The following is a 13,065-nucleotide window of genomic DNA, read 5'->3' as shown; positions in this document are numbered from 1 at the left end:
TTGAGCTGTGGGGGACTTAACTGGGGAGGCTGTGGGAGACATATTGGGGGATGATTATTGGGGCTCTGGGGACATTATTTACTGGGGGTTGTGTGTAACATTACTTAGTGGGGGCTTTGGGGGAAATTACTTACCGTGGTCTGTGGGGACATTTCCAGGGGGAGATTATATGCTGGGGGCTGTGAAGAACATTACTTACCAGGGGCTGTGGTGATATTATTTGGTGAAGGGACTGGGGGGATATTACTTGGTGTAGGGACATTACTTATTTAGTGTAGGGGCGCTATTCAGTATGGGTTTTTTTTTTTAGTGGTTAGGGCATTATTTAGTGTGGGTATTATTAGGTGGGGCTATCTTTCAGGTGGGGGCATGAATAGCAACAATAGTGGGGTATTAAGTTGAGGGGCGTACAGGGTGCATTATTTAGTCCAGGTCACATTGAGGGGGAATTGGTAAATTGTGGGTTGCATTATGACATGGTAGGTCACATTTGTGGAACATTATTTGTCCTGTGTTTTCTGTAGCTGAAAATGACAGTTCTTTCTGGTGCCAGGACGTATGAGGGGGTTATGTACAGGAGTGGACACTATTGAAAATTTGCTTCGTATGTACTGGGGCCCGTGCCCCGGATCTTTTACGACCTTAGCAACGCCCCTGATTTGCGCCATAAAGAACAGTTGTTTCCACTTCATCTGACTTGACGAAGCTGAGGATTCATAGGTGGATGTGGTTTGTCCTTCTCTGATTTAAAATAGTGTTTTTGGGGCAGCTTAGACCAAGATTAAATTGGTCCTAATACAGCCAGAGTTGACACCCTTTCAGTCAGGAAAGAAAGTGCATATGTCTAATTTGTAAACAGATAAATATCAGCTGCCACTACTGATTGAGCCTGAATAAACTGTCAATGGGACAATCACTTACTAAAGTCGACTATTTGCTTCTTTCTGCCCATCAGCAAAAGGTCTGTAGGTTTGGATGCCTATTGATCACACACTTTAACTGGCTTCATAACTAGTAGGTGGTATTTTCTAAATGTACAGAAAATGGTTATTATTTATCATAGATTGTGCTTTCGTGATCAGAAAAAACAACTTATTTTTAATGAAAAATGGGTGGATTGACAACTTTCTTTAAAGAAAAAGACAACATTTGAACACAAATTTAAGATCCGGGAGTGAAAGAAATGTACAAAGAAACATCCTAAGAAGGACTCGCAACAGCATTGTTGAATGGAAAACCATGTGGAGACTTCAGGATGAACCTCATATTTAACCGGTTAAGGACTGGGCCATTTCCCGTTTCTTCATTTCCATTTTTCACTCCCCACCTTCAAAAATCTATAACTTTTTTATTTTTACACGTAAAAAGCTGTGTGACGGCTCATTTTTTGCGTAACAAATTGCACTTAATAGTGATTGCATTGAATATTCCATGCCATGTACTGGGAAGCGGGAAAAAAATTCCAAATGCAGTGAAAATTGTGAAAAAACGCATTTGTGTTGTATTCTTGTGGGCTTGGATATTACGGCTTTCACTTCACGCCACAATTGACACATCTAATTTATTCTTTGGGTCGGTACGATTACAGGGATACCAAATTTGTATAGGTTTTATAATGTTTTCATACATTTACAAAAATTAGAACCTCATGAACAAAATTTTTTTTTAATTTTGCCGTCTTCTTGTGCTTATAAATTTGCCATACTTCGTTGTATGGAGTTGAGGGTGGTGTCATCTTTTGCGACTTTTGATGATGTTTTCAATTATATTATTTTTAGGACTGTACGACCTTTTGATCACTTTTTATAGAATTTTTAATTTTTTTTTAAATGACAAAAAAGTGCCAGTTTTGACTTTGGACGCGATTTTCCGTTACGGGTTAAACGCAGTGAAAAACCGTTATTATATTTTGATAGATCAAGCATTTTCGGACGCGGCAATACCTAATGTGTTTATGATTTTTACTGTTTATTTATATTTATATCAGTTCTAGGGAAAGGGAGGTGATTTGAATTTTTAGGTTTTTTTTGCCGGTGACGTCACGGGGAGCGGCGATCCTCGGAAAGCTTTGCCGGCGGCGATCAGCAAGAAAACACCCGCGATCGGTGCCGGCACCGATCGCGGGTGTTACCGGTAAGCCTTTGCTGTAATATGCAGCAGAGACTTACCGGCTATGGAGAGGGCTCGGCCAGCGAGCCCTCTCCATGCATCAGAATGCGACCGCCGCCGTGAATACACGGCGGGCGGTCGCGAACCGGTTAAAATGCAAAATTATCATTTTGGTAAAATGCCTTCATGACTAATGGTCATTGGTACCTGAATGTCCAGGTCAATTTTTGGCGTTTTTGACGTGCTTCTTTAAATGATGATATATCTATCATTTATCATATATCATTTTTCATGACTTGTGAGACGTGATTTTTATTATTTTTTTCTTTATAAAATTTGCCAATAATTGACTACAAATGTGAAAAAATTATTATTTTTTTGATAATTGTTCCGTTTAAAGTTTTATAAAATATGTAGTAACTTTTACCAAAATAGGTTCTAAATATGTACAGCATTATACCTTCACCTTTTCCCAGGTTCAGCTACAGATGCAGAGGGTGCATGTACTTCTGCAAAGTGAAAGTAATTGCTGCTGCTGTTTCTACACATCAAACGCTTGTATTGTAGACCTCAAAAACGCTTCCGAATCTTCTAGTAACACTTTTTATTAGGTCTAAATATTTACCCCTTTATTTAAAGGAAATCAACCACTGAACAAAACATTAAAAAAAACTACAAATACTGCTGCTACTCTACATGGGAGAGGGAGGTGGCGAGGACGTGCATTATTAGCAGCCTGGAGCCCCAGACATATCGTCACTGCCCAACGTGCTGCTAATTATACGTTTGTTTTCTAGGTGATCCCGGCGTGTCAAGGCTAGTGACAGACAGCGCTGGGATCAAGATGAAAAAAGCGGAGGTGAGTATTTGTAGTTTTTTTGAAATGTTTTTGCAGTGGTTGATTTCCATAAATAAAATTCTAAATATTACTACCCTAGCAAGAAAAATCTTTGTCTTCAACATTAAATAAGTGTTAGAGGGTACAAAACCTGGTACTCCCATTGCTGAACTGCAGCTTCTAGTCAGAACATCTTTGCATTCTCTAAACAGCAACTGGAACATGAAGCTCTATCCTCAGTACAGTGGCTAAGACAAGTAACTGCAGTGTAACTTCCATTAAAGTGAACCTGACCACTATATACAGAATGGAGTTGTTTGCTTCCTGCTCTCTGGGAATCAGGTGTGGATAGAATCTCATCCATGAGGTTGCCATGTGCTTACAATGGATAGGTTATTATTTTAAGAATCGATAAGTCAACAAAATGTCAAGAAGGTCAACTCTACCATATGTCCAGTTTTCCCAAACATAAAGATCCTTTCCCTATGTTTTCCTTGACAACTTTTGGTTGGTTTACTGAACCTAGTATGTAGGATTGGACCTATTATGTAGAACATTGTTTTAATTTTTTTATTTCAATTATTCATACTTGTAAACACAAACACATTTATTGTTAGTTTCAATAAATATATTTTTATATTAGCTATGTAAGATCTTCTCAACCAGTAAGCAGAATATTATAGCCTTTTAATTCATCTAGTATGGGTTCAATTCTGTTGTACATCAGGATATAAATAGAAAGAAAACCGCTACAGCTACCCCTTTCTTGCCATTTCTATTCACGTCTGGTCGCGGAAGGCAGTGGCCACAACTATTCAAAAGAGTAAATCTGTTTGGAATCTGTTTTGGAAGAGTCCAATACCAGAAAAAATGGAGAAAAGTTTTTGCCGGTACAGTGGTTAAAATGACAGAATTTTGTACCAGTCCACTGGAATCCATGTCTATCTGACGTATTTTGACCCAACACAATTTCTCTCATTTCTCTACATCAAGAATCCTTATGCTGTTGTGCAAGTACTGATTTCTTTTTTATTTTGTCAAAATCTTACTCTTTGCAACATAGTTTATTCACCAAAGTAACAAATGGCGGAATTCATTGTTGATCAAGGTTTTAGAATTTTGGACTCTTGAAGTCAACCATTCCCTCACGTTCCATAATGTACTGCACACAGACACAAACCTTACCATCTCATACCATACAAACAATTTTAATTGTGTAGTTACAGTCAATAACCACTTCTAGTCAGAACATCTTTGCATAAAGAAAATTGTGATACATTTATAAAAACAGCCAGCTGTAACAAAATAACTGGTGTTTTCATAGGCATAAACTCATAAAAAAGAAATACACTTTTATACAGAAACTTTGTACAGATGTAGCTTGAAAATTGATTGTAAACCAAGGGAAGACACATTGCACACATCAATTATTTTTCACATTAATTGCATAAGTTTCTAAGGTGATCTATTCGTTTTATTTACCTAAGCTTGTTTGCATGATAGTAAAAATTGCATACCACAATAAGAGTGAAGCTTATAGTATGAATTGCTTGGATAACATAGAGCACTTTTTTATAGGCAACTCTGTAAAGCACATTTTCTCTATTTAAAACTTTTAAGACACTTTGTTTTACTGCCCATCAAAATACATATATAAATAGAAAAAAATAAAATAAAAGAATCAGTATGGTAACAAAGGTAAGCAATATTACATATAACAAAAAATAAAATAAAATAATGTTGTCCCCAAAAAAGTAATTACAACATGAGGCTGCAGAATCTACAGATAATGGGACCAAATGTGTACATTTTATTCCTTTTATGACCAATAGAACAAAATACGGACCATAGAAAAAAAAAATACAGTGACTTTATTTCCAAAAAGAGAACATAAGTAGTTTAAATTACGGCAGTGCCATATAACACAAGGCATTTGTTGGCATGTTATCATTTTAATCTGCATCCCACAGTATAGTGCTTTTCGGCACCTACAGCTGTGTAAGAGTAACATACTCTCCTATTTATATATAAGCGTGACTTTCTGAAGATCAAGTGTGGATAAGAACAGGAAAACAGAAAACAAAACCCCACTGAAGGTCTGTATGCTTGTTTCAAGGCTCCAGAATTCGAGCAGTCGATTCACCTGCGCTAGGATCATGCTTGTCAAGTATGTTGTGGCTTATCCAGTGAACATAGATCTCTAAAAAAAAAAAACAATTCGGAATTTTCTTCAGGAGCGAAGAGAAGCTTATAGACAGAGTCAAACATTAAATATTGTCTGTATCATTTCCTTTTTTTGTGCAAGTTTTTTTTCCCCCAAAGATTCATTGGGCCATACCATGTACAACAGAAAGTTACTGACAGTACCTAGGATGGAACAGGGCTTAGTAATACCAATTTAACATGTGAACAAAAATAATACTTTTACGATAAGTCATTCAGGTCTGCAGTGATGTCAGTGTTCCTTTCTCCAGTTAAATTGTCTTCAAGTTTAACTGAAAAGAGTGTGTTAGTACTATTGTCTTGGGTTTCCACTTCCATTTCCTTGGACAGGTCTTCCTCCTCGTATTCAGCAACGTCTACCTCTAGGCCAGAATTGTCTTTCAGCTTTCCATGGTGTTTCATATAGTAGCGCTGATTCTGGAAAAACTTGATAATTGTGAACTTGGGTAGATCAAGCTGAGCAGACAAAGTTTGAATGGCTTCTTCATCGGGGTAGAGACCAACATCTTGAATGAAGCTCTGTAAAATACCCAGGGCCTCCACAGAGATCTTTGTTCGTGGACGGGGCTGTTGGCGGTTTTCTTCCTCTGATTCTGCTGGAGATGCCACAGTGGGTTGTCTAGGGGGCAACCTTGGACCTGGTTGCTGTGGTGTTGGCTGCTGTGGCTGCTGCTGTGGTGGTGGCTGTTGTTGCTGCTGTTGTTGTTGCTGCTGCTGTTGTTGCTGAAATTGGAATAGAAATTGTAAGCAATTTGGCAAATGCGTCTCCTAATGTTCATAGATTTAAAGAATTGAATTTGTTTCTGTTTATAATTTTAAGGTGTCAATCAAATAAAAAATCTAGCAGTAAAGAAATGCTGTCTGTCATTTAAAGAGAGTCATCTTGTACTCACCTGAATCTGTTCTGCAGAGACGTGGATCATATGGGATGGTCGGTCACCGTGCTGATGAACCGCATTACTTTCTTGTTCATAAATAACATCTCTTTCTGTTTGGGGAAGACTAAGAAACCTTCGAATCATGGAGAGATTTTCCCACAGAGTTCTGTTTTCAGGAGAAGGATCTTCTTTCCATCTCAACAATTCACAGAGCCACCCCTGGAAAAAAAGGATCATTACAAATATAGAACAATAATTCTCATATAGGATTAAATGCAGTGTAAAATACATTTTTGCCTTTTACCTTTGACATTTAATGTCATTATATGAGCCATAGATACGGTATATACATTTTAACCCATATTTGGTCAAGTGTGGAACCCATGATATAATCAGACATTGGAAATCAATATTTAAGGTATTATTTTGCACCAGTTTACGGAACTACAATGCCAAAAATGTAAAAAAAGGAACAAACAGAATACTATAGTCTAGAACATACTGATAAGGCTAATTACACACTACCTTTCAAACCTCCGTTGGATGACGCATGAATAAGGCATAGATAACAGTAACCTGCCTAAATGGAACAAAATGGGTGACATAAAATTTACATTTATATCAATGGGATTTTTAATTAATACGTTAAACCACAGTTTTTCCCTTTTTTTACAGAGGTTTGAACAGTAGTGTGAACTCAACTTAACCTTAATGTCTTTCTCTACATTTTTTTTTAACAGAGAGGTTGACATTTAATTGTGGAAATTTTTTTTAGTGTAAGAGTCTTAAATGTACTGAGGATAACAAAATAACACATTTTCTAATTTAATGTTATTAACAAAAATAAAGGATTTCACAGATATAAGTCCGACCCATCTCTATCAGACCTGATGTACACTCAGTTGCCCCTAGACACGACCCTCTAACTTCTGACTTTAGGGTCGGGGAAGCCATCTTGGACTTCTCTGTGACTGCTGTGGAGCTACATTTCTCTCTGCTTCCTGCACTCTAGCCCCACCCCCTGCGGTCCAGGACAGAGCTCATACTGATACACAGGCACTGACATCCTGCCGGCAGCAGCATGAGGAGAACTACAAGCTACAGACAGATACATTTTTTTCTCAGGTGAATGTGAGACAGGCACAGCAGATCAAGTGTGTTGTGGAATAGAAGAGATGTAGGAGAGTTGAATGTCATTGTGTGGCATCTCATGGATCTCATCATCTCTGATCTTTCTCATCTCTCTTTCTATGTGTACAATGTTCAGAAGCCAGATGAAAGTGTATACAAACCCTGTACCCTGATGATTTAACCACATTGTCAGCTCATAGAACTAGATTGATCATAATGGGGGTCATTTACTAAGGGCCCGATTCGCGTTTTCCCGACGTGTTACCCGAATATTTCCGATTTGCGCCGCTTGTACATGAATTGCCCCGGGTTTTTGGCGCACGCGATCGGAATTTGGCGCATCGGCGCCGGCATGCGCGCGACGGAAATCGGGGGGCGTGGCCGAACGAAAACCCGACGTATTCGGAAAAACCGCCGCATTTAAAAAAAAAATTGTGTCGCGAAAATTTCACTCACCTTCATCCTGGGTAGGCCGGTGTATTTCGAGGCATTCCAGCGGACTTCAGCGCAGCAGCGCCACCTGGTGGACGGCGGAGGAACTGCATTGATGAATCCCGGCCGGACCCGAATCCAGCGCAGAGAACGCGCCGCTGGATCGCGAACGGACCAGGTAAGTAAATGTGCCCCAATGTGTCTGCATAGAGTCCCCGCCCACACCCTGAAATTTTACAATGACATCACTATGGGATTGAAATCGGATAATTTTCTTTCATGGGAAAACCTCTTTAAACCACCATTAAAAAAGTAATTAAATGTTGGTAAAAAAAAAGGACCCATTCCAAAATATCCATTTGATTGTCCTTTTTTCTAACTGCAAATATGTGTTTGTGGCTACAGTTTAATTTTTAATATACAAGAGATGTTTAGAAAATGACTTAGACGTAACCATATTTAAAAGATAAAACTATGAGGGGAATTTAGCATATGTTGGAGCATCTCAAACCAGCATATGATTAAAGCCCTCAGCGCTGGATCTCTCAGGAGGCTCCCGCCTCCTGATAAATCTGCTGGGTGGCTGCGCTGCCGAAAAATTCTATAATAATTTGGAACGGGCACATGCGACAGCTAGTGCACCGATGCAGGGCAGGATTGCCCATTTGTCGTGGAGGTGTCGTAAAAGGGAAAACAAATGCAATACCTGCTGGTGAACAAGCAATAATGATTATTTTGGGGCTCCTATGCCAGAAACTATATCTTCAAGAAGTAGAATAAGTCACTAAGTAAAGTTAATAATTTTTTAATTAATTTTTCCTGCTTTTAGCCAATTAATATTTGAAATTTAACATTATTAATTTATAGCCCTGCTGTATGTAAACATGCTACCACATTTTCCCTACATAATACTCAAAGGACCAAATCAAACTGTTGTTAAATGTTCCTGGCACATAGACCGAATGAGCCCTCCTAAGAGTTTCTTATGAATGACGAGTGTGAAAGGGTGGACCGTGCGGTTATTCAGTATACCCCACATTTTATCGGGCTTCATATGCAAAAAAAAAAAGAAAAAACACTAAGAAAATATCATAGTAACAGCTGCTACAAAGTTGAAAAACAAAAAACGGAAAGAAAAAGGAATAAACACAAATGAGTAAATTACTTGAACTTTCAGGATGTCGCTACTTTCCAAACTGACAAAGTTTAATTTGACACCTTCTGTTCTAAACACCCTGTTTCTGCAGAAAATTCTGCCTTTAGTGGAAGCCAATAACCTAGCTCGCCACTTGCTTTAACTCATTGGCACAAGTTATGTATGAACTGAAAATGCCATGCAGATGAATGCCGGGGCTCTGTTCAAACCTGCTACATACAACACAAATCCTGTAAAGTTATGTATTGTAAAGCAAAATTTATTGTGAAATAAAGGTCTTAAATCCATCTGCCACAGAAGAAATATTGTTATGCACCGCATTGCAACTAGGCACCATCTGCAGATGTCTTGCAACAGTAAGCAAGAATATGCTGAAAATAATTTCATTGTCATTTTATTCAAATATATAAGGTCTTCAAAACTGAGTGTTTATCATTAATTTATATACAGCAGGGCTGAACTCTGAGGAGGGCATGTAGGGACCCAATTGTCTACTTACCAGGGGATCAGAGTTATAGATTGTATGTGGTTTACAGAGAGACAGAATGAAGATGATAGTTTGCACAAGCTCTTAATTATAGTGCTGCCCCTCCCAGTTTTATATAATTTTCATTACTTCTATAAGCCTTTCATGAATCTCTCGCAAATTATGGAGATTTATGGACAAGGGTGGGGTATTAACTTATCTAAGGGTTTATTATTAATGTAGGAGTAAGTTAATATCTTAAATATATGCTTGAAGGCTTTTTCAGATTTGGGAGAGTTGTAACCTTCATATAACCCTACCTAAGTAATCATTAAGTGTCATAAATGCTCTCCCAAAATGAAAAACAAAGAAAGACATAAATATATCTGTAATAAGCAAAACAATGTGCTAGAACATTGCATTAAAAAACCTCCAATATATACAGAATATACATTTTCTAACAGATCAATGTATAAAGGGAAGTCCCATTTCAACAAATAAATAATATAGATTGTTGAATGACAAGTAATTGAATTTTCTAATATATTTTCTGTATCAATTCCTCGTGGACGTAGCTTCCTATAGAATGACAGCAAGTAGAGATCTAAAAAACCCACGAGGAATTGATACAGAAAGTATATAGGAAAACTGTATACAGGCAGCCAGGGTTATGTACAAGATAGGTTCTGTAGGTTTGTTCTTAAGTTGAGTTAAGAACTGTATGCTTTATAATTGTAACCCCCAGACAAGATTTTTTTTGTCTCTGTGACAATTGGATTTTAAAAATGTTGGATTTTCATAAGAACCAGGATTAAGAATAAATCTTAATTGCAGACACCATTGATAACTGTTATAGCTGTTTATTGTATCCTGGGACCAAAGTAAAGTAAAATTTTCTTAAGTAGGGGACCGCCTGTAACTTCATACAAACAAGCAATAACATTTAATTGCTGAAGCAATAATTTCCCTTTAAATAGACATTAATATTCATGGCCTCAATTTCACCCCATCAATCTTATTAAAACGCCTGCTACGTTCCTAATGATGCACAACTCCACATACTTAATAGTGGTTGTGAATGGTACTACAACTCTCTTCCATTGAAACCATTTATTTTATCTTACATTTGCTATGGACACTTTTTTCTTGTATTTTAAATTTTTTACAAAATCAATATTGTCTCATCATAACAAAAAAGAGACATCACAATCAGTTGGTGGTCATACAGGATAACCATCTTCAGATCACTATAGACAAGTTATTTTTCCATTTGTTTTAAAGCAGGTAATCTCACAAAACACATAGTAGGATTTTATGTATAATGCAACTTCCTATCATATGCCAATCATCTTTAGATATCTTAAAGAGGACCTGTCAACTATAAAAAAAAATGCACTAGGAACTGCTTACTAAAGTAAGCAGCTCCTAGCGCTAGCCCATTTTTAGCAGTGATAAACTGCTAGCTTTATCAGAACCCTCCAATAACGCTAGCAGACACTGCCACGTAGTACAATAGAAACGAGGGGGTGGGACTAAGAGGCGGTGACTACCGCATGAAACTTGGCAGTCACCTCCGGCCTATGGGGTGGGAGGGGCGGTCCGGAGAAGAAGCAGCATCTCATACTGCCTCCACAACAATACGCTGGACCGCTGTGAGCGTGGTCCGGTGTTCCTATTTTACTTCTCGGTAGTGTCAGTTAGCTTTATCAGAGGGTTCCGATAAAGCTAGCAGTTTATCATTGCTAAAAATGGGCTATCCCTAGTGCCTTTTTTATAGGTGACAGGTCCTCTTTAAGGCAGGTGGCAAGGTATGGCACATGTCCTAATCTCTATAGCAGTGCACTGTTTTCATTGAGATCATTTTATAGTGACAGCATTACACTAACATGCTGCTCCAAATGACAATGCTTCACTACATTCACTTTGCAGGAAAGCAACAAATGTTAAAAATCTCAAAATAAAAACACAGAATAAGACATATGCCCATAGGCACAGCTACACATAATAATGATGCTCACATAAACTTTTATTATAGGGAAAGTCTCACTTTTAAACAACATATTTGAAAATTGTAAGTTAACAAATTAGGGTCTCCCTTTTAACCAAAGCAGATGGCAAACACAAGGGGGTCTGTTGCTCTGGAGGACCTTGAAGCACGATAGCATGTCATTTTCCATTTCCACACTGATGGCACTGTCAAAAAAGTAAAGGAAATCTACCACCAGGATGAAGGATTGTAAACCAAGCACACTTACATGCAGATGTGTACAACATTTGTAAGATCCTCATTTTTACAAAAGAAAGGCTTTACAAATATGTCAATGAGCCTTAGGGGCTCCATAGCCGTTAATTGTGCCAAGAGCCCCTAAGGCTCATATATAATTTTTTTAACGGCGAGGGCATAAAGAAGATAAAGGAGCAGATCCTGCCAAAGGGGACACACAACAAGTGTAAGTGCGCTTGGTTTACAATCCTTGATCTCTGTGGTAGATTTCATTTAAATACTTCCACAAATGTTAAAGTTGATTTCTGGGGATCTCTGCAGTACCCATTCATCTGTTTATTGTACAACAAAAACATTGTTCTACGTACACAACCTCTTTAGTAAGTATATTTAGAACTGGACATAACACACATACAATATATAGAAACATAACCATACTTAACAACTAGTATAATTTAGGAAACCAAAAAGGCACTGAAAGCATTTTAAATTATTTACTAGGTTAAAAGGGTGAAATGGTACTTTAAATACATCAGATTTCATCATCTCTGCCTTTTTTGGTGGCAAAGTGGTATTGATCTTTTCAAATGCTTAAAATTAACTATTTCCAGAAGGTCATTATTTGATTAAAGACATTAGAGTTGAGGGCAAAAATGATGCACTTTGTCTTCCTCCCCATTTCAATCACAATGTAATTTAATATGAAATATGCCTTAATGATAATGAGAAAAACACACTGATCCAACATTGGAAATTATATTTTGTAACTACAAACTCAGAGTACAACCATCCAGTTATTTTGCTATGTAACATTGTTGGATTTTTCCCTAAATGATCAAGGGAGTTTGTGTCAAATAGATATTCTGCCTGTAATATTGTATCCAATTTTAGACAAGAAAGGAAAAGCATGACTATAGCTATGTGACCTATAAAAATATTAACAAATATATACTTAAGTATAAGCCTAGTTTTTCAGCACAAAAAAATGTGCTGAAAACCCAAACTCGGCTTATACTCGAGTAAAATAAAATATATCAAAACTCACCTTTCTGGCTTCCCCCGCTGCTGTCTATATATTAAGGCAGGGGGCTGGCTACATACTGGGGCAGGGGGCTGGCTATATACTGGGGAATATAGGCTGGCAGGCTTTATACTGGGGGGCAGGTGCTGGCTATATACTATGGGGCAGGGTCTGGCAGGATATATACTGGGGAGGCTGTCACCAATGCATTTCCCACCCTCGGCTTGTACTCGAGTCAATATGTTTTCCCAGTTTTTGGTGGTAAAATTAGGGGTTTCGGCTTATACTTGGGTCGGCTTATACTCGAGTATCTTAATTTATATATTAAGTGAAGCCACTCCCCCACTGTACAGAGGGTAAATTGAAGGCACTATGAACATGAATGTGTGTACTGCCCTCAGCCATCTGATGTTGGTAGAAGGGCAACGCTTTCCCTGCCGGTGTCAAAAGAAAATGACTGCCAGCACTGAACGGAAATAGGACCTGCTCTCTAGTTTGCCATGTGGGCAGTTGGCTCGGTTACTGTGCGGTGTAAACAGTACTTTGGCCTCCAAAAATGGCTAGCGCACAGGCAAAAAAAAAATTTG

At 38.0% G+C, this 13,065-nt stretch overlaps 1 protein-coding gene across 6 annotated transcripts in view; it reads right to left on the bottom strand.

Moving 5' to 3' along the window:
- Window positions 1–4,128: 4,128 nt before the first annotated feature.
- The window catches only part of SATB1 (SATB homeobox 1), a 130,694-nt gene continuing 121,757 nt past the window's right edge, over window positions 4,129–13,065 (bottom strand). For 5 of the 6 annotated variants that reach the window (XM_072153658.1, XM_072153657.1, XM_072153663.1 and 2 more), the window contains 2 exons: window positions 6,064–6,267; window positions 4,129–5,893 (listed from right to left, as the gene is read on the bottom strand). In XM_072153658.1, coding sequence (XP_072009759.1) covers window positions 5,372–5,893; window positions 6,064–6,267 — 726 coding nt within the window. In that variant the 3' untranslated portion in view covers window positions 4,129–5,371. The remainder of the gene's footprint in view (window positions 5,894–6,063; window positions 6,268–13,065) is intronic. The other variant, XM_072153660.1, reaches the window with a different exon arrangement.

This window comes from Engystomops pustulosus, chromosome 5 (genome assembly GCF_040894005.1).
Source record: "Engystomops pustulosus chromosome 5, aEngPut4.maternal, whole genome shotgun sequence".
Lineage (NCBI taxonomy): Eukaryota > Metazoa > Chordata > Amphibia > Anura > Leptodactylidae > Engystomops > Engystomops pustulosus.
Note: the sequence above shows the minus strand (reverse complement) of the source record. Positions and strands in the feature narration are given on the sequence as shown.